This window comes from the organism of the source record quoted next, unplaced genomic scaffold (genome assembly GCF_019419815.1).
Source record: "Pyrus x bretschneideri cultivar Hongxiangsu unplaced genomic scaffold, Pyrus_bretschneideri_v1 Contig14, whole genome shotgun sequence".
In the NCBI taxonomy this organism is placed as follows: Eukaryota; Viridiplantae; Streptophyta; class Magnoliopsida; order Rosales; family Rosaceae; genus Pyrus; species Pyrus x bretschneideri.
In genome coordinates, this window is record NW_025999435.1 from 3,689,754 (window position 1) to 3,708,142 (window position 18,389).

Below are 18,389 nucleotides of genomic sequence, written 5' to 3' on the forward strand. Positions count from 1 at the left end.
GAAAAAACAAATAGGCTTATTTACATTAACATCCCTGAAGCTTAATCATATTTTCATTTATCTTACGAAACTCAAAATATATTGCTTTACTTCATAAGCGTTAACTTTGCATCTCACTTGAAGTAATTTTTCATCGTGTTTTCCTTCTACGTAGTCATAAACTACTAGCCTTAAAAATCCAAGCAAACTGACTCTGAAATAAATATTATATTCTTATCGGGCATGCAGGTAATCTATCAAAAATGAGAACGTGTCTTGAAAAATATATAAAGGGTAGTGATATACTTAAAATTTCTTTGTTAGGCTCTAGTTGCGGTAAAATTCTAACTTTATTGGACGGTTGAAACCGTTTAATTTTTTTTTTTTTTTTGAGTAAATTGTAGTAATGGTTCTTTAATTTTAAGTCAATTGGAACAATGATTTATAAATTAAAAATTCATTATCATTGATCTTTCAACTCATCAAAACGTGCAACTATGGTCTCTCAACTAAAAAATTATTACCATTGGCCTTTCAACTTTAACTTAATTATAGCAATAGTTATTCCAACAGAACTTATTTTGACAAAATTCTGATAAAGTTGACAAAAAGAATCATAGTTACACGTTTTGATGAATTGAGGGATCCCAATTGTAGCAATAATCCTTCAAACATAACTTATTTTGACAATGTTGACAAAAAGAATCATAACTACACATTTTGATAAGTTGAGAGACCAATAGCAATTGACTTTTAGTTGAAGAATTATTATTCCAATTGATTAAAATTGAAGACCTATTTCTACAATTTACCTCCTTCTTCTTTTTTTTTTTTTTTTTTTTTTTTAGCAGTCTTGCTCGTATATATCTTTGCAAAATAATAGTTGAATCCGTAACGTCTTCTTACATCTCCCAGAGACTTTCTTTAAATTTTTGTTAAATTAGGCAGTTATCAAAACGAAACCATTAACACCCCTCCATTTGCTGCAGTGCTCAGACTTTCCTGTTTCATCTCTCATCATGATCAGGCTCATAACAAAATCCAAGTCTTTCAGGAAACCAAGCTGCTCATCCTCATTTCTATCTTCAATCTCTCCCAGTCCATCTAACCCATTTTCCTCTTCGCCAAAAACAACCCATATACCAAATGGCGGCTATCTCTACGTTCAGCTTCTGGGTCGAAATTTTGCTTCTTTACGATCCCAGATTGGTTCCCGGCCGGAAGTCTCATCTGGGTATTGCCAAAATTGGGTAAATGGTCGGGCAAATGGGACTTTGGGGTCTCAGACCAGGAGTTTGTGCAGTGAACCGGACAGAGAGTCTATTCAATATGATGTTGTCATTGTTGGGGCTGGACCTGCCGGTCTATCGGCAGCGATAAGATGAAGCAGTTGTGCCGCGAGAAGGATGTTGATTTGTCAGTGTGTGTTGTGGAGAAAGGAGCTGAAGTTGGTATGTGTATAATCACTTGATACTACTTATCAAAAGAAGCTTCAATCTTTCTAGTCACCAGATTAAGTTACTTTGTGGGATAAGTGGAAAATTATACATAAATATATGTGTGTGTGTGTGTGTGTGTGTGTGTGTATACATATATATCCTTGTAATCTGAAATGCCAAGATTGATCTTTGCTTGGCTTTTGTACTATTGAATTGGACTTTTGCAGTTTCTTATTATGTTTGATCATTTTGTCATTTTTGTGATTTCGTATAGGTGCTCACATTATTTCTGGTAATGTTTTTGAGCCCCGGGCACTGAATGAACTTCTCCCACAATGGAAAGATGAAGAGGTACTTATCTGCCTCCTCTCACCTTCCCTTCGGTTTCTGCTTCCCCTGAAGGCTACAAATTTACTTGAACCCTATACCCTTGTTTCTTTTGTTTTTTGCTAAGCTATTGAAATCTTTACTTTCAATGGATGCCGATTGCTTTGGGTATAACTCATACAATTGGAAGGTGATAAGATTGTTGCATTGTATATCAACGTTGTTGCTCATGTTGCCTAATGCTTACCCCATCTAGTTTTGAACAGTCTAATCCTTTTGAACAGTCTAATACTTGTTTGTGGTTAGCTGAATAATTGGGCTTCCAAGAAGTTTCTATGGAGAAAATGTTTTATGATTGTAAAATTTAATTTTGATAGAGTTTGCGTTTTTTACAGTCATATTTTGAACAAATGGATGTGGCATTTGTTGCCTACATGCACTCATTCTTTTTCCTTGATATAAGTACGAGGGATATCAGGGCTTTATCTGCTAATGTGGAATGTATTACTTGTTTGAGAAATAATTTGTAACTTACTTACATTTTCTTCCCTTTTATTTTAAGGTATATTTTTTGCCAACTTTGTTTGCAGTCACCAATCACTGTACCTGTTACTTCTGACAAGTTTTGGCTTCTTACAAAGGATCGTGCACTTTCACTGCCATCTCCTTTTGATAATAGGGGAAACTATGTTATAAGGTACTTGAAAATTGTGCTATGGGCTGCCATGCATTTTGCACCGTTATGTTTATTGTTCTTCTCTTTAGTTGTGCTGGAAGTTATCAAGAAACTAGCAGTTAATTTGTGACTTTGGCGTGAAATTTGTCTAGAAATTCTTTTAGGTATTTCTCTTATAACCCTATCAGCTCTCATACAATGTTGATGAGCCTTTATTTTTCCCTTGTCAATCTGGTTCTGTTCAACAGCTCATCTGGAGCTAGTGGAACTTAAGAAGCTCTAGTATCATGAGACCTCAATTAAAACGGAGAAATAAAAAGACACCAAAAGTAAGATTAAATTTTAGGTAACATTTTAATTCGTATCTTATAGTGAGCTTTCTTGTCCCTGTTGTTCCTGTGTGGTTTTTGTGGTAGAAATGAAATCTTCGTTCAACTTCAAGATTTGCGACCTTTTCACGAAGCTCCCTTTTGTATTTGTCAATATTTCTCTTCACTGTCATTTAATTCATGTATAATTACAGTTAAACGAGCTCTTTATTGTGGACCTTGTGATGCAGTTTAAGTGAGTTGGTACGATGGATGGGAGTGAAGGCAGAAGAGTTGGGAGTAGAAATATATCCTGGCTTTGCTGCTAGTGAGGTATTCCTGTTAACTTTTTTCCTGCTGTTGCTCAATGTACGGTATATTAAATACTGGTATTACAAGTTATCAAATTTGTCAGATATTATATGATACAAACGACACGGTTGTTGGCATTGGAACTAATGATATGGGATTGCCAAAGATGGTTCAAAGAAGGAAAATTTCCAGCGTGGCATAGAATTGAAAGGCACCTCTCTCTCTCTCTCTCTCTCTCTCTCTCTCTCTCTCTCTCACTTGTCCTCATGTGTGCATGCACATGTGAGTGTGGTCAACAAATATTTGAAGTTGAAAAAGCCCCACTCTGGGCATATGTAGCACATGTGCTCTTACTAGAATTTGGTATTGCCAGTTTTCAAGATTGTAAAGTAACTAGGTGCAATGTTTAGTAGATGAACATCAGCTTTACCTAAGGTGATGCAGAGTAGGTATTTTATTTAAGTTAGCTAAATCAAGTGCATTTATCTGTCTAATCAGTGAGGTTAGTTAGATGAGTTAGTTTATAATGAGCTATAAATACTATACTTAACCTTAAGGGGATGGTTATTGTAATGGTTCATTCAAACAGAAATTACAAAAGAGTTTCTTCTTTCTGTTTCAACTTCTCCAGCTTACTTGTGCTTGATTCATGGTTGGTTTGTGCTGTTCAATCAATCATTATATCGATGCTTTATGCTCTATTGTTGGAGATCTTTATCTGAACGAGTCATGTTCATTGATCTTTCTGGGTTACTATCTTTAGGTTTTGCCTCTATGTGGTGTCACGTCCTGTTAGAACTGTCACTTTATAATTCCAAGAAGAGAACAAAGAGTTATCCACTTGCTTTAGAATTTTCTATGAACTGGTATTGCTTACATGGACTAATTATATCCAATATGCAGGGCGAGTAACACTTCTAGCTGAAGGGTGTCGAGGATCATTGTCAGAGGTTTCCAAAAATATTTCCTTTACCTCCAATAGGTTCCCACTGATTCTAAACTTTCAGTCTTTGTCATTCACATGTAATTTGAATATCTATCTGTTTCTATAACAGCAAATAATGAAAAAGTACAACTTGAAAGAGAAGGGGAATTTGCAGCATCAGACCTATGCCTTGGGAATTAAAGAGGTAGCTTACTGTTTAAAGCAAATAAATTAGTCATACTTTAGATATTGTATTATTATGGCTGTTTCAGAGAGACGTTTCATCCATTATTTGTTATTGGGATTAATTGATTTTGCGGATTTTTTAATGTTATTTTGTTTTTATTATTTTCGTAAGTTTTAACTAAAAGAAGAGAAATTTCTTGATATACATACTATTCTGATTTGTAGCTGTTTTCCCACTACCTTTATGTTCTCAGGTTTGGGAAATTGATGAAGGAAAGCATGAGCCCGGTGCTGTGTTGCACACTCTGGGTTGGCCCCTGGATCCAAAGACATACGGGGGTTCATTTTTGTACCACATGAAAGATAGACAGGTAGCCAAATTTTTGATGAATAATTGTCTATTTTATAACGTTGTTAATATATTCTCTTTCATACTTAGTAAAACAAGGTGATACTTCTGATATAGGGAGTTCAATATTAATGGGTTTCTTGCTTAACTTTTCAGATTTCTATTGGCTTTGTGGTTGCTTTGAATTATCATAACCCTTCTTGAACCCTTATGAAGAATTCCAGGTAATTAAATCACTGGTTCTTCTGAATGATCTAAATGCATCCGTTGCCTTTGGATAAAGTGCATCTCTCTTAATTGATCAAGGGTTTTGCACCATTTTTGGGTCCTCAAAATTTTAATGTTTCTAAATGTTTGTTGCGAACATGCGATTGGAGAAGTGATGCACGGAGTTTAAACTTCCATTATTTTTTTGTTGACTGTTTAGTGAATACAATACTTCCAAGTTCTTTGTCACTTATCTGACCTGAAAAAAATATTTGGTCCTAGTCCTAGGCTCACATTTATTGATTTTTTTAATCATTCCTGATAGAAATTCAAACATCATCCTGCAATCAAAACACTGCTGGAAGGTGGGACTGTTCTTCAATATGGGGCTCGCACCTTGAATGAGGGTGGTTTTCAGGTAAATTGGTAATTTCTGTTTTACATAATATGTGTACAATACATCAAGAAAGAAGCTCAATGGAATGCTATCACTCTGAATTTTCTCCACATGGCTGCATCATGTATCTTTTTAAATTGGATATCCAAGGACAACAATTGTAAATATTCAAAATTATCCCTATAAGTATGCTGTCACCACTGAATGAAATGTTTACTGAAGAGTTAAGGTAGGAGGCTTTAAGAACAGAGTTTCGCATAGTTGGATCTCATTTTGTCAATCATAGTAATTTCATGTAAGATGTAGTTAAAGAACACTACAAGCAGAAGTAGACAATTTGTAATCCTTCTTCTCCTTGGTTTCTCAACTTTTGAATATATAGCACAGTGCGCTATTGCCAGACATTCTAGCGACATAGGTGCTTATGTTGCCAGACAGTGTATAGGGACCACACATTCAGGCAAAAGTTTACCTGATCAATGGTTTAGATTTACAGTTTGGCATATGTGGTCAGACTATCATTCTGAACCATTGATAAGATGGGTGTTTGCTTAACGTATGGTGCCAGATTTATAGTCTTGCGACATGTCTGCTATATTATAACAGAACAGTACTCTCTCCGCTTCCTCTCTGCTTATTTATAATTATATAGATGTGTTCGTAACTATGTATATATCATTTTTTTTTCTTTCTGTTATACATGTTATACAAATACAAATATGATGATAGTTAAATTTCAGTCTATCCCGTATCCAGTTTTCCCTGGAGGAGCACTTATTGGATGTTCAGCTGGCTTTTTAAATGTACCCAAAATAAAAGGAACTCATACTGCAATGAAATCAGGTATCATTTACCAAATAGTTCATCTAATTTATGTTTTATCTTACTTCTATTCAGTATGTCTAATTATGTGAAAATAATTCAGCATGCTCAAAATTTTAAGTGTTACAACAAATGCTGGTAGATTATATTTGTTAAGTCACGTTATACCTATTTACGGTTGATTGTTTCTGTTGGAAAGTCAAGTGGCCAAATGATCTAGCTCATAGTACATATTTTTCATGGTGAAGCACGTATTAGTATTATGAATTGGAAAATTCAGAATTTTTTTATGCGTTACATCAGTGCCTGTACTTCTAAATTGCTTTTAAGTTCATGAAGATATCTAACTTATTAGTTATATTACTACAGGCATGCTAGCTGCAGAAGCTACATTCAGTCTACTTCATGAAGGCTTAAGCATGGAAAAATATTGGGATGCTTTAAGGAATTCTTGGATATGGGAAGAACTGTACAGAGCTCGGAACTTCCGACCAGTTAGTATAAAATTCCTTTTCTTTCTCCTTTGTTTATGGTTTCAGAGTTTATCTACTCCCTATTTTTGCCCTACAGTTCTACAGTTGATAGCTTTTTATTGTAATCATTGGGGGATCAACTACCTCCTTTTTGAGCCCTATACTTATGGGTCAGCTCAGATTACTGTTACTCTACTGCCCTCCATCTCGTTCAGATTGATTATATAATTACCCTGATCCATGCAAAGTTTTGACTTATTTTTTCCTTGGTTTTCATTTCTTGGAGTAAGTTGAAAAAAGGCAAAATTTGTTTTATGTGGCTGGATTTGTCTGATGCTTCTTACTTTAAGCTTTGTACTTGGAAATTTATTATAGTTTTTGGTCACTGACCTTTGTGTATTATTGTAGGCATTCGAATATGGACTTATTCCTGGCCTGGCCTTAAGTGCTCTAGAACAGTGAGATCATATTGCTTCTTATTACTTTGACTGATTAGTGTTTTCTCATACTATTCAATGTCCAAACCTTAGTCGCCAGTATTTTCTGCCTATCAGTTACATAATGAAAGGAAGATCTCCCTGGACGCTGAAGCATGGAAAATCAGACCATGAAGCAACAAATGTGAGACATTATTCTGAAAACTATGAACTCAAAATACTGACTCAAATAGTCAGCACACTACAGTTTGGTACTAAGTGATTCAAATATTTGCAGGTTGCACAGTTCCACTCTCCAATTCAATATCCAAAGCCAGATGGGGTTTTATCTTTCGATATTCTAACCTCCTTACACAGGTTTTTAATCACCAACTTTCTTGTTTTCATGTTTCTTTTGGTTAAAGATTGGAGTGTTACAGGTTTCAAAGGTACCACCTTGCCAACATATGTTATACAATCAGGTTTTCATAACCTACTTCACCAGGCTCCGAAATTAAAGATACTTATAATGGCATGGAATGGAGGTTTTTCAGAGTTTTAGAACTCAGGGCACATCAATGTTTAAAATGAAATCTCAGTTCTTTGTGAATGAAGTAAAGAACAATGGGGACTTGCACAGAACTGTTAAAAGAGTCCAGAGGATATTTGCTCCAAAAGAGAGCCCTCTCACATCCCCTTTTTCATGTCGTAAGCTAAGCTTCTATTGGAGTTGCATGCTTCTAGCATAGATCCTTTTGGACAGTTATATTTTGTTCTTTCCCAACATGGTTCCGCTCCGCAGTAGGTTGAGGGAGTTATCCTACTTTAACAGAAATAGTTTGGTATGGCCAACCTCTGGTACAAAGGTGCCCCAATTTCCCACTCTTAGTATGTGATGAAATTTAGGTTTAACCTCAATGTGGTTCAAGTTGGCAGTTAAAGACTTGAGAAGCGGAGACGTGCTAGGCCGAGAGCCTAGGTTAAAGGGAATTCTTTGTTCTGTCCTTGAGTTTCAGCAGTGAATTAAGAAAAATTAAGATTTTTTCCTTTTGTGCTTCACTAATACCCAAAAAGAGAAAGGATACGTGTAGCTGACTACTAATAGGTAGGAGTTGAGGGATAATCACTGTCATTCCGTTGTCATAATGTAAAAAAATCACTTTAGTGGACTAAATCAAGTAGAGGCGGAATATTGCCACTTGTATGTAGCTTCTAACTGTCAGGCATTGTGTATTTGAAGACCACTAATATAGATTAACAAACTATTCTCACAATTATGGTTGAGCGTTTTAATGTATTGCATTTCACCAGAAAAATGAATACGGCTTCGTTATAGTGTGAGTGTCAGTCTAGTGACCATGGAGGTTTTCTACTGGATGTTTCAGTGTGCAACAAAAGCTCCTATTTCCTTTTATTCTTTTCCAGAATCTAGTTTATTAAGGATTTTTATCTCTTTGTATATGTGGTTTGTGTGTTTGGATATGCCTCGATGCTTTTGTACTTCTTAAATTTTTCTTTAGCTGTCAAAGAACTAGCAACTCAGACTGATATTGGTACTTTCCTGCTTGCTCTTGTCCTATTGTGTAGTAAGTTATGAATTTATCTTTGTTTACTTGTATAGGAGCAACACAAATCATGAACATGACCAACCACCTCACCTTCGGTTGAGAGACCCCAAGATTCCTGAACTTGTAAATTTGCCAGAGTATGCTGGCCCTGAGACACGATACTGTCCTGCACTGTGTATACGAGTAACGTCCATTCTATTATTGCTTGTGTTTGATTGGTCATCTGTGAAAGGATTCTCTTATTCATCTCAAGTTTTAAACTGTAGGTATGTCCCTGATGAAGAGGGTCAGCCGAAGTTGCAGATCAATGCTCAAAATTGCCTACATTGCAAGGTAATTTGAACGGGTAGTAAGAGTTACCTTTTACGTATGCCAAATTTTCAACATATAAGCATCCCATTATGCAAATGTAAGGCATATCTCATACACCTTTACTAGTTTGTCTTGCACTTCGTACAATTAATCTTCTTCGTACAATTAATCTTTCGGGAGAGGTTTTGGTCTGCAAATCAAATTTACGCCTCTCTTTATCCCACACTCGTGTCATTCTGGAAGTCGTAAGTTGGGAACCATACATAGTAGGATGCTTTCACATGCAATGGTTGCTTCCAACACGCTCTTACATCAACCGACCTTCTTTTATCTTTTTTCGAAGTTTTGAGGATGCACTGGTAACCTACAAACTTTGTTAGTCATCTTTGTAATCTCAGGGTTGCAACTGCCGGCTTGTATGCTGAAGAAAAAACCTGGCATTTTGTATCGATTCTTCAGCCAAATATTTGCTTTGCTTGAACAAAAGCGAATAAACAAAAGCAGTCATTTCTTTTCGTTGCTTTACAACGTCTTCTTGCACTCATTCGCTTACGTTGAAGATGTGCTGATTTTGGTTTGATGTGTTTTACAGGCATGCGATATCAAAGACCCGAAGCAAAACATTAACTGGACTCCACCGGAAGGAGGTGGCGGTCCAGGCTACTCCATAATGTAGAGAGTAAACAAGTTGTTTTGCTATTGTCATTGCTAAATGTTAACAGTTTCTGTATACAATAATTCTAGTGCGTTTTCGCCAACGTGAATAAAATGTTGAATCAAAATCGAACGCATGGTTGTCTGCGGTCTCACAATGTGAGTTACAAAATGTGGAGGGTGTGTCGCGGCCCTCGCTAATGAAAACGCCTGAATTACATAAAAATGTAGGATCCAGGAGTACAAAGAAGTCGGAAAAGAAGAAAAGAAAACAACATTCCGCAACTATATCAATTGTTGGCTCATAACACCTTTGCCCGCGCCTTCCATTGAATCCATGGCTACGTAACTACATCAACAGTCCTCGCCAATTCAACAGCTGCTCCAACATAACTATGCGGCGTTAACTTTAGTAGATTGGTCTTGGCTTCATTAGGTAATTCCAGGCCTTGTATAAAATCTACTATCCTCTCCTTGGTAACAGCTCTTCCTCTGGTTAGTTCCTTCAACTTCTCGTAGGGCTCAGGAACTCCGTATCTTCGCATAACTGTCTGTATTGGTTCAGCAAGAACTTCCCAAGTAAGGTTCAAGTCCTCAGATATGCAACCTTCGTTGACCTGAAGCTTTGATATTCCCTGAAGAGTGCTTTTGTAGGCAAGAAGAGAATGTCCCAATCCCAAACCCATGTTCCTCAAAACAGTTGAATCAGTCAAGTCACGCTGCCAACGTGAAATAGGTAACTTCATGCTCAGATGACAAAGATTCCCATTAGCCACGCCGAGATTACCTTCACTGTTTTCAAAATCAATAGGGTTTACCTTGTGAGGCATCGTTGATGACCCAATCTCACCGGCCTTAGTTATTTGCTTGAAATAACCCAAAGATATGTAGTCCCATATATCTCTATCAAAGTCGATCAATATGGTATTGAACTGGCAAATTGCATGAAAGAGTTCTGCCATGTAGTCGTGGGGTTCAATCTGCGTGACATATGGATTAAAGCTCAATCCAAGAGATGTTACAAACTCTTCAGCAATCTGAGGCCAATCAACATCAGGATAGGCAACAAGATGAGCATTGTAATTTCCAACAGCCCCAGCAAATTTCCCCATTATGTCCACCCTAGAAATCTCTTGCCTTTCTCTTCTTAATCTGACAGCAAAATTTGCCATTTCCTTGCCCAAAGTTGTGGGTGAAGCAGGCTGTCCGTGAGTATGAGATAGCATAGAAATATGAGCATTGTCTTTAGCCATGTTGCATATTGCCTCAATCAAATCATCCATGACCGGATATATCACATCATTCATGGCTCCTTTCAGCATCAATGCATGTGCGAGGTTGTTGATGTCCTCAGATGTGCAAGCAAAATGAACAAATTCAAGTACCTTGGCTATTTCTGGATGTGGTTGGCATCTCTGTTTCAAATAGTATTCCACCGCCTTCACGTCATGGTTTGTCACTCTCTCAATCTTCTTTATTTCTAATGCATCGTTATGACTAAATCCATCAATTATTTCTAGCAAATACAACTGAGCATTTTCGCTAAAGGTAGGTACCTCTGTGACTTGAGGGATTTGTGAAAGCCATAGCAACCATTTGATCTCAACTAGAACACGGAAATAGATCAAACCATACTCACTCATGTATGGAGCCAAGTCCTTGACTTTACCCCAATACCGACCATCCAATGGTGACAACGCCATCAAACTGACAAGCTCAGATTCACCAGAAGATTTACCAGACACCATCTTCACACCCAGAATGTTATCATTGGTGTTATTTCTGGTGTATCTAACAGCCATATCCACTGTCCTGGCCAGTTTAACAGCTGCTCCAACATAGCTATGCGGTGTCAGCTTTGATAAAATCGACTTTGGTTCTTCAGGTAATTCCAAGCCTTTAATGAACTCTCTTATACTTTCTTTGGTAACTGTTCTTCCTCTTGTTAGTTCCTTCAGCTTCTCATAAGGCTCAGGAACACTATATCTTCGCATAACAGTTTGTACTGCTTCCGCAAGCACCTCCCAAGACTGGTTCAACTCTTCACTCATGCGAGCTTCATTAACCTGTAGCTTTGCTATTCCCTGCAGTGTGTTTCTGTAAGCAAGCAAAGAGTGACCTAGTCCGACACCCATGTTCCTTAGAACAGTAGAATCGGTCAAGTCACGCTGCAAACGTGACTTAGGCAACTTCTCACTCAGGTAGGAAAGACTTCCACCAGCAAAACCAAGATTACCTTCACTATTTTCAAAATCAATTGGGTTCACTTTGTGAGGCATTGTTGACGACCCAATTTCACCAGCCTTGGTTGTCTGCTTGAAGTAACCCAAAGATATGTAGCGCCATATATCACTATCAAAGTCAATCAATATATTATTGAAACGGTTGAGGGCATTGAAAATTTTTGACATATAGTCATGAGTCTCAATCTGAGTAACGTAAGGATTAAAACTCACTCCAAGAGATGTTACAAACTCTTCAGCAATCTGAGGCCAATCAACATCAGGATATGCAACAAGATGAGCATTGTAATTTCCTACTGCACCAGCAAACTTCCCCATGATTTCAACCTGAGAAATTCTGCGCCTTTGTATGCTTAACCTGACAGCGAAAATTGCCATTTCCTTCCCCAAAGTGGTGGGTGACGCAGTCTGACCGTGAGTGCGAGAAAGCATGGGAACGGAAGCATTATCCTTTGACATGTCACATATTGCCTCAACCAGCTCATCCATGACAGGAAACATAACATTGTTGATAGCATCTTTTAACATCAACGCATGAGCAAGATTGTTGATGTCCTCAGATGTGCAAGCAAAATGGAAAAACTCGAGCACCTACAATAACAAAACATTACACGATTCTCAAACATATGAAACGAAGCTATCAACAGGACGGTATCAAATATAGAGGAGCAGCTTCAAGCTTGTTTCGGTATTTAAATTACTCGATAAAGGGATTCACCTTAGCTATCTCTGGATGCAAACTGCACTTCTGTTTCAAAAAATACTCAACTGCTTTCACATCATGATTAGTAATTTTCTCAATTTTCTTTATTTCCGCTGCATCATCGACGCTAAATCCATCGATGATTCCTTGCAAGTAAGATCGAGCATCTCCACTGAAACTGGGCACCTCTGTGACCTCAGGGATTTGTGAAAGTTTCAACAGCCATTTGATCTGAAATTAAGAAAAACAATAACACCTTCATCAAATTCAAATTCAAATTCAAATAAAGAAAACGCAACAAAATTTACGAAAACTCGGTAGCAAATTAAACCAAGTACCTCAACGAAAACTCTGTAGTAGATAAGGCCATATTCGCTCATAAAAGGAGCCAATTCCTTGACTTTACCCCAATAACGGCCGTCCAACGGCGACAAAGCCGTCAAAATCGAATGCTCGATTTCGCCCTTGCCGTGGCATGTACCATTGGTATCTTCGATCGCGGATCTTAGAGAGCAGTCTATACGGCTCCGAGGTAGTGAGAAAGAAGAAGCGTTGGAAGGATGACGATGAAGGTAACTTGGGGATTTGGATGGCATAGAACTGAAGAAGCAGGAGAGTTGGTTGCGATTCGGAACCCTAGAAGAAAACGAAGAGGAAGGAGAAGAGGCTGCGACGTCGATGAATCGGGAGGCCATTTTGACGAGCTCGGAAATCCCCCGGAAAATCCCAGAAAGGGGTCTGAAAAGTGAAAACCCTAGATTGGTGGCGACGAGGATGATGGAGACGCAGTGCGCCAAACACTCCAAAAACTAAAAATTTAATCTATACCTGTACTGACTATTTTGCCCCTGTTCGGTTTGGTTTAGAGAAATTATTTATTTATTTATTATTATTTGACTCTTATCCCAATTCTTTCCTTCGACCTTTTCAATCTTCTTTTTTTTTTCTTTTTTTTTTTTTTTTCGATTTTGATAATTATCTAGATGAAATTTGCGATTGAATTTTGTTGAATTTTTTATTTATTTAATTTAATCTGTAATTTTTGTAAAATATGCAGGAGAGTTTGAAGTCAAATAGGGGTAAGCACATATTAAGCTTATGTATCTCAATGTGCTTGTTTGTAGATTTCGTACGAGTTTATGACTATGTATCAAATCGTTATGTAATATTCTCCTTTGTATGTAAATAGTACCATATACAAAATCTTCGTATGATTTTTTTTCAATCCCGTAGTATCGGGCGGGCATTCTTTGCTAGTCTTTGCTAATAGGAATGGACAGAAATACACTTTGGGTCTCAAGCTTCATAAAATTTGGGTAAATTACATAAAACTACTTTAACTATTGGGCCCACATGATTTCATACACCATCTTTAAAAAATGTTAATGGCATACCTCATCTTATGAATTTGTTACAATTTCATACATTCCGTCAGTTTCTCTATCAATTCTTTCGTTAAATAGTGACTTGGTTTGAGACGGGATCCACTCTCAATTCCAACTAGATTAAAAAATCAACTAAATATTAAAAATACAAAATAAATAACCAAACCCACGTCCAGATCCCCTTCCTTCCTCCTGCAACTCCTGCCCTCTCTTCCTTCATCTCCACCTCCCTCCCATGGAAGTGACCGCAAGATAATTCCGAACCCTAACCCTTATTTAAGAAGATGTATTCAATTCAGATTTTGAGATATTTGAATGAATTTATAAATCTGTGAATTTTTCTAAAATTTAATTAATTTGTAGAAATTCTATGAAAATATTTTATTTAATTTTCTCAAAATCTCAGGAAAAGATGTAAGATTTGTGAACGTTTAAAATACACAACGAAATCCCTCAAATTCCTTCAAATTTTTCAACTTTTTAAAATTCTTCAAACAAATTTGCAATTAAATACACCTAAAATATTATAAAATTCTACATAATTTAATGACGAAATTTAATGTACATACGTCACATTGGATAGGATTGCTGGGGGTTCCAAATCGCTTGGTGATTAATACTTAATCGGCCACACTGCTTATTATTTAACCTCAATTGTTGTCATATGGGTTTCTTTCTCTGGTATGTTTGGAGATTGCAATTTGCATGAACACTTCAATTTCTTGGTTACTTCATTAATTTCTTGCAATTTCCAATTTGCCACATGTGTTTTTTTGGATTTGATTCTTCATTTAATTGTTTTGTTTGTCTTTGGAATTATTGCAATTTTCAGAGAAGCCGGATCTGACTGCGTCTGCAATTACATCAGAGATCAACCGCGATTTTGTTATCCTGCAGAGATTTGGGCAAGATCTGAAGCAGTTCCTCTCTGTATGTTTATTTCTCTGTAGCTCTGTCTTTTCCAATTGATGGTGTTCATGTTACACTATGATGATTTAATTGTTTCTCAATTTGCAATTGTTCGTAAATAATCGTGGCATATATGAATTGCAACCTACTTTCATATGAAAGGGATGATATATCATGTTGCTGACTTGATTGTTTATGTTTTTTTTTTGTTTGCAAATGGTGTTATTATGATCGATTAGGTGATTTGCTTTTTTTTTTTTTTTTTTTACGATGATAACTGGTGGCAAACCACGGTTATACATCCTTTTGGAAGCCAATAAGAATCATAAAGGCATTTCAGTCTCTCCTGATCACAAGTCTGGCTTCCATACAAGCAGCGAGTTTTGAATCCAAAACCTCCAGTTTTTAGTTTGAAGGAATTTGAGCTCAAATTTTGTAAGCACTACATTGGATTGTATTGCACTTGGTTTGATGTTATTTTGGTCGACAATGCAAAGATAGGAAACAAAGAGGATGGCACATACAACTGCCCCTCTCCGCTTTGGATTGTATTCATTCTTCATGTTAACTTTGTTCTGCGGGCTTCCTTCCTATGGCTAACTTAAGCATTTAAGTTATTCTTTTTTTTTTTTTTTTTTTTAAAGATATTTAGCTATTTAGGTTATTCTTTTTTTGCCTGATGTTGAACGAGATTTCAAATTTGAATTCTGGTGCCTATTACACATGGCCCCACATGGTGTGAAGAGAATGAGCATATATGCAAGTCCTCCTCCTTTTTGTGGTGGACCCATAAAGGATGGAAGCTTGTGCAAGTTGCTGCTATAAAATGGGGAGTCCGACTGCTTAGTCCCCACCCATCTTTCCCAAGAGAAAAGAAGAAGAAGAAACAAAAATAGAGCCAGTAAGGCTCCCCACCCATCATTTTTTTTTAGTAACATTAATATTTGCATTTGGTTGTTTTTAGTAACATTAATTCTAACATATCTTTAATTAAAATTAAAAAAAAAAAAAATTCCCACTCCTGCATTCTTTATCACTCTCTTCCTCTCTACTTCTATTTCAAAAATAAAAATAAAAAAATTTCTCACACACTTTGTGTGTACCCATAAGCTAGTCTATATCTATATTATTAAGAGAAGAGGGCTTGTCAACTCTTTGCACCCTTTTCTTTCAATTTTGCCCCTCACTTTTGAATACACAATGTTAACATGAGGAAGGCAAAATAGTAATTTTGTACCTTTTGACAAAATGACAATCATATCCTCTCTTTTTTCCTATTTTGTCATCACTTTTGATATATAATATTTACATAAAAAGGGCAAAATGGTAATTATGTAATATTAAGAAAAATATGCCCTTATTAAGAGATCCCATCATCACTGTCTCATACTCTTTTAAAAATTTTAAAAACTAATCACACTTATTAATCAAAAACAAAAAAGAAAATGAAATTGTTCACACATGTGTGTGCTTATACCCTAGTAATAATTAAGCTCTTCCACTGAAGTCCTATACATGTACTTCCAGAATCCAAAGCTTTGTTATGTCTGTCCCCTAGCAGACCTGGTATGTGTTTGTAATTTTAGCGTGTGTGTGTGTGTATTGAGCTCTTAAGAATAAGAAAAATCGATAACTCACTAGTTTTACTGCACATTATTGAAACAAGAAATGAACGTTAACTTTAAAATCTTGCATGGACAGAGAGAGGATTGGCTGTCGCGTGTGCGTTTCAGCGTTTTCTCGTGCATTTTGGTTTCCGATCTTGGCCCTACCCAACTTTCTCCCGTCGCCACCAAGCTTTTTGCCATTTTCAATTTTTTTTTTTTTTTCATGCAAACTAAAGCCAATATTTACACTAACTATTTTACGCTTGTTCGGAAGTTAGTAAGTTGCACTGGGAATAGAATACAACTCGTTTGATAATTATTTTAAAGCAAGGCTTAGTAATTATCTCGTTTTAGGTTTTAGTTATAAACTTTTACTTTTCGTGCTTAAGACATAAAATGTATATTGATGAAAAAGGGTGGTGAGAGCAACGGTGGGAAGAGATAAAATAAAAGGAATGAATAAAAACAAATTCAAGATTTTGAAAAGAACTTAAATAGTCTTTTATTTTTTGCTTCAGTTTTCAATTTCTTCACCTTTTCTTCTATCTTTCTTCTATGTCTACCATCACCATCCTTCCTCAAGTTTGGTGCCTACAACCGAAGATTTGTAGTATTATAAATATTCTTTTTCACGACTAATTCATCTTTTATCCTTAACTTTTACAAAATTTAAAATTATCCTATATTTCTGCAATTAAAATTTAAAAATTATCCAATACAATCCAATCTTGAGTACAAAAAACGATTATGCGTTTCTTTGACAAAGTCCATTTGACTTCAGGTGAAATCATGATATTGTGTGGGGATTTTGATCACTCTTGATTGCCTCGTAATTGAGTGGAGGGCAATATCGTTATGGGATTATAAGGAATATATGCAGCAAGGAATTGACGTGACAAGCAAGCAATTTGGTGAGTGGTGCTAAATCATCAAGAATAAAAGTTGACACACTGAGACTAATCCCAAAAACACATTTAATTTTCAGATAACAAATCTTCATAATCTAAATCCACCATAATTACCGGGAACAAAACACAAATCACAAGGTGCTACAACCATACGGTACTCGACCGAAAATTAACCCCATCATTCGATATACAACTAAAACGATATGTATAGAACAGGCTACAACCAGACTCAAAAACAGAACGGGGAGGAGGGGGAGGAAGGGAAGGGAGGGTAAGTCCTAACTTGAGGCGGCTATGCTTGTTCAGGCAAAGATTCTTTTGGAGAAGACACCTCGGTCCTCATCACAGCTCTTCAAGGGATTAGCACTTTGGATGTGTAGTCGGGTTTTTGTTGATGTGCTACAATAAGAAATCAAAGTTAGTTCTGAAAGGTGCCTTTGTGGGGCCTTAGCTGTAGGCCTTAAGGCTCGCAATCAAAACTAACTAAGTGCTATGAGTGTCACTGCTATCTCAATATAGCAGATGTAGAACAATTGTGTTTTAAGTTAATTATTTGCGCCCCAAGTTACTCCAACTTCTTGTTATCAAAGGATTGTCGTGAATGGGTTAAGTCCACATTAAGTTCTTTTTCTTGCCTTGTAAACAAGGACTTTTAATTCATAGTCTTGTATGTTCAGATCAAGGGAGTCCAAAGCCCCTTAATAAAGCATGTTGATCAAGTTAACCAAATCCAGATGCGAATGGAACTTCCCAAAATAGCAAAACATATGAAAATGACTTGAATACATATTGAAAGCTGTTGAAACTGCTGTGCAGTTAGAAGAGTGTGCATTGCTTGATTGTTTGGATACAACTGCTGCTGACCCGCCCCGCCAAAAGAAGCGTAGTTCATCATAGGTCCACCATTTGGCATAGCTTGGCCAGTCATAACTTTCAGATGCTGAATTTCTTCTTTCTTCTTTCAGTGCATCGTTCAATGCTACGAGACAAACAAAAACAATATTGTTTCGGCAAGTCAATTTCTTCTTTCAGTGCCTCGTTTAATTGTTTCTTGATTTGCAATAAGGGGGACAACTGGTGACAAGTCACTGTTATCCACCCCTTCCAGGAGCCAGGAAGACTCGCAGAGGCATTTCAGCCTCTCTTGACCACAAGTATGGCTTCCACCCTAGCAACAAATAAAGAGACTGAGAACAAAAATCTACCCATTTGAAAGACCTTCAGTTTTTAGTTTAAAAGCATTCGTGCACAAATTTTGTGAGCACTAAATTGGATTGTATTGCA

The 18,389-nt window shown here is 36.6% G+C and overlaps 2 protein-coding genes across 3 annotated transcripts; one reads left to right on the forward strand and one right to left on the reverse strand.

Moving 5' to 3' along the window:
* Positions 1–874: 874 nt before the first annotated feature.
* Positions 875–9,483, forward strand: LOC125475248 (electron transfer flavoprotein-ubiquinone oxidoreductase, mitochondrial). The gene is given in 21 exon segments (XM_048579833.1): positions 875–1,359; positions 1,362–1,430; positions 1,693–1,769; positions 2,336–2,442; positions 2,981–3,062; positions 3,145–3,199; positions 3,202–3,252; positions 3,945–3,991; positions 4,097–4,171; positions 4,407–4,523; positions 4,658–4,691; positions 4,694–4,725; positions 5,034–5,126; positions 5,846–5,948; positions 6,297–6,421; positions 6,809–6,858; positions 6,955–7,021; positions 7,115–7,194; positions 8,438–8,561; positions 8,646–8,717; positions 9,289–9,483. Coding segments are annotated over 21 exon segments (1,905 nt in total). The 5' UTR covers positions 875–998; the 3' UTR covers positions 9,373–9,483.
* Positions 9,484–9,510: 27 nt separating this feature from the next.
* Positions 9,511–13,128, reverse strand: LOC103945372 (adenylosuccinate lyase-like). Of its 2 annotated transcripts, XM_048579831.1 has the most exons (3): positions 12,635–13,128; positions 12,312–12,527; positions 9,511–12,184 (listed from the first exon to the last, which is right to left on the reverse strand). In XM_048579831.1, exons 1-3 carry the CDS (start codon positions 12,989–12,991, stop codon positions 9,692–9,694), a joined length of 3,066 nt encoding a protein of 1,021 aa, XP_048435788.1. In that variant the 5' UTR covers positions 12,992–13,128; the 3' UTR covers positions 9,511–9,691. The 2 variants fall into 2 exon arrangements, with proteins under 2 accessions (XP_048435788.1, XP_048435789.1); XM_048579832.1 differs by lacking the exons at positions 12,312–12,527; positions 12,635–13,128 and having other exon boundaries at positions 9,511–11,702; positions 11,807–11,947.
* Between the last annotated feature and the right edge of the window lie 5,261 nt (positions 13,129–18,389).

Bases quoted from the DNA above. Each gene is read 5' to 3' on its own strand.
- LOC103945372 (XM_048579831.1), bottom strand. From the start codon at position 12,991: ATGGCCTCCCGATTCATCGACGTCGCAGCCTCTTCTCCTTCCTCTTCG. The intron at 12,528-12,634 runs GTACTTGGTTTA...TCTTAATTTCAG, and splicing joins ACTACAGAGTTTTCGTTGAG to ATCAAATGGCTGTTGAAACT. The intron at 12,185-12,311 runs GTGAATCCCTTT...TTGTTATTGTAG, and splicing joins TGCATCCAGAGATAGCTAAG to GTGCTCGAGTTTTTCCATTT.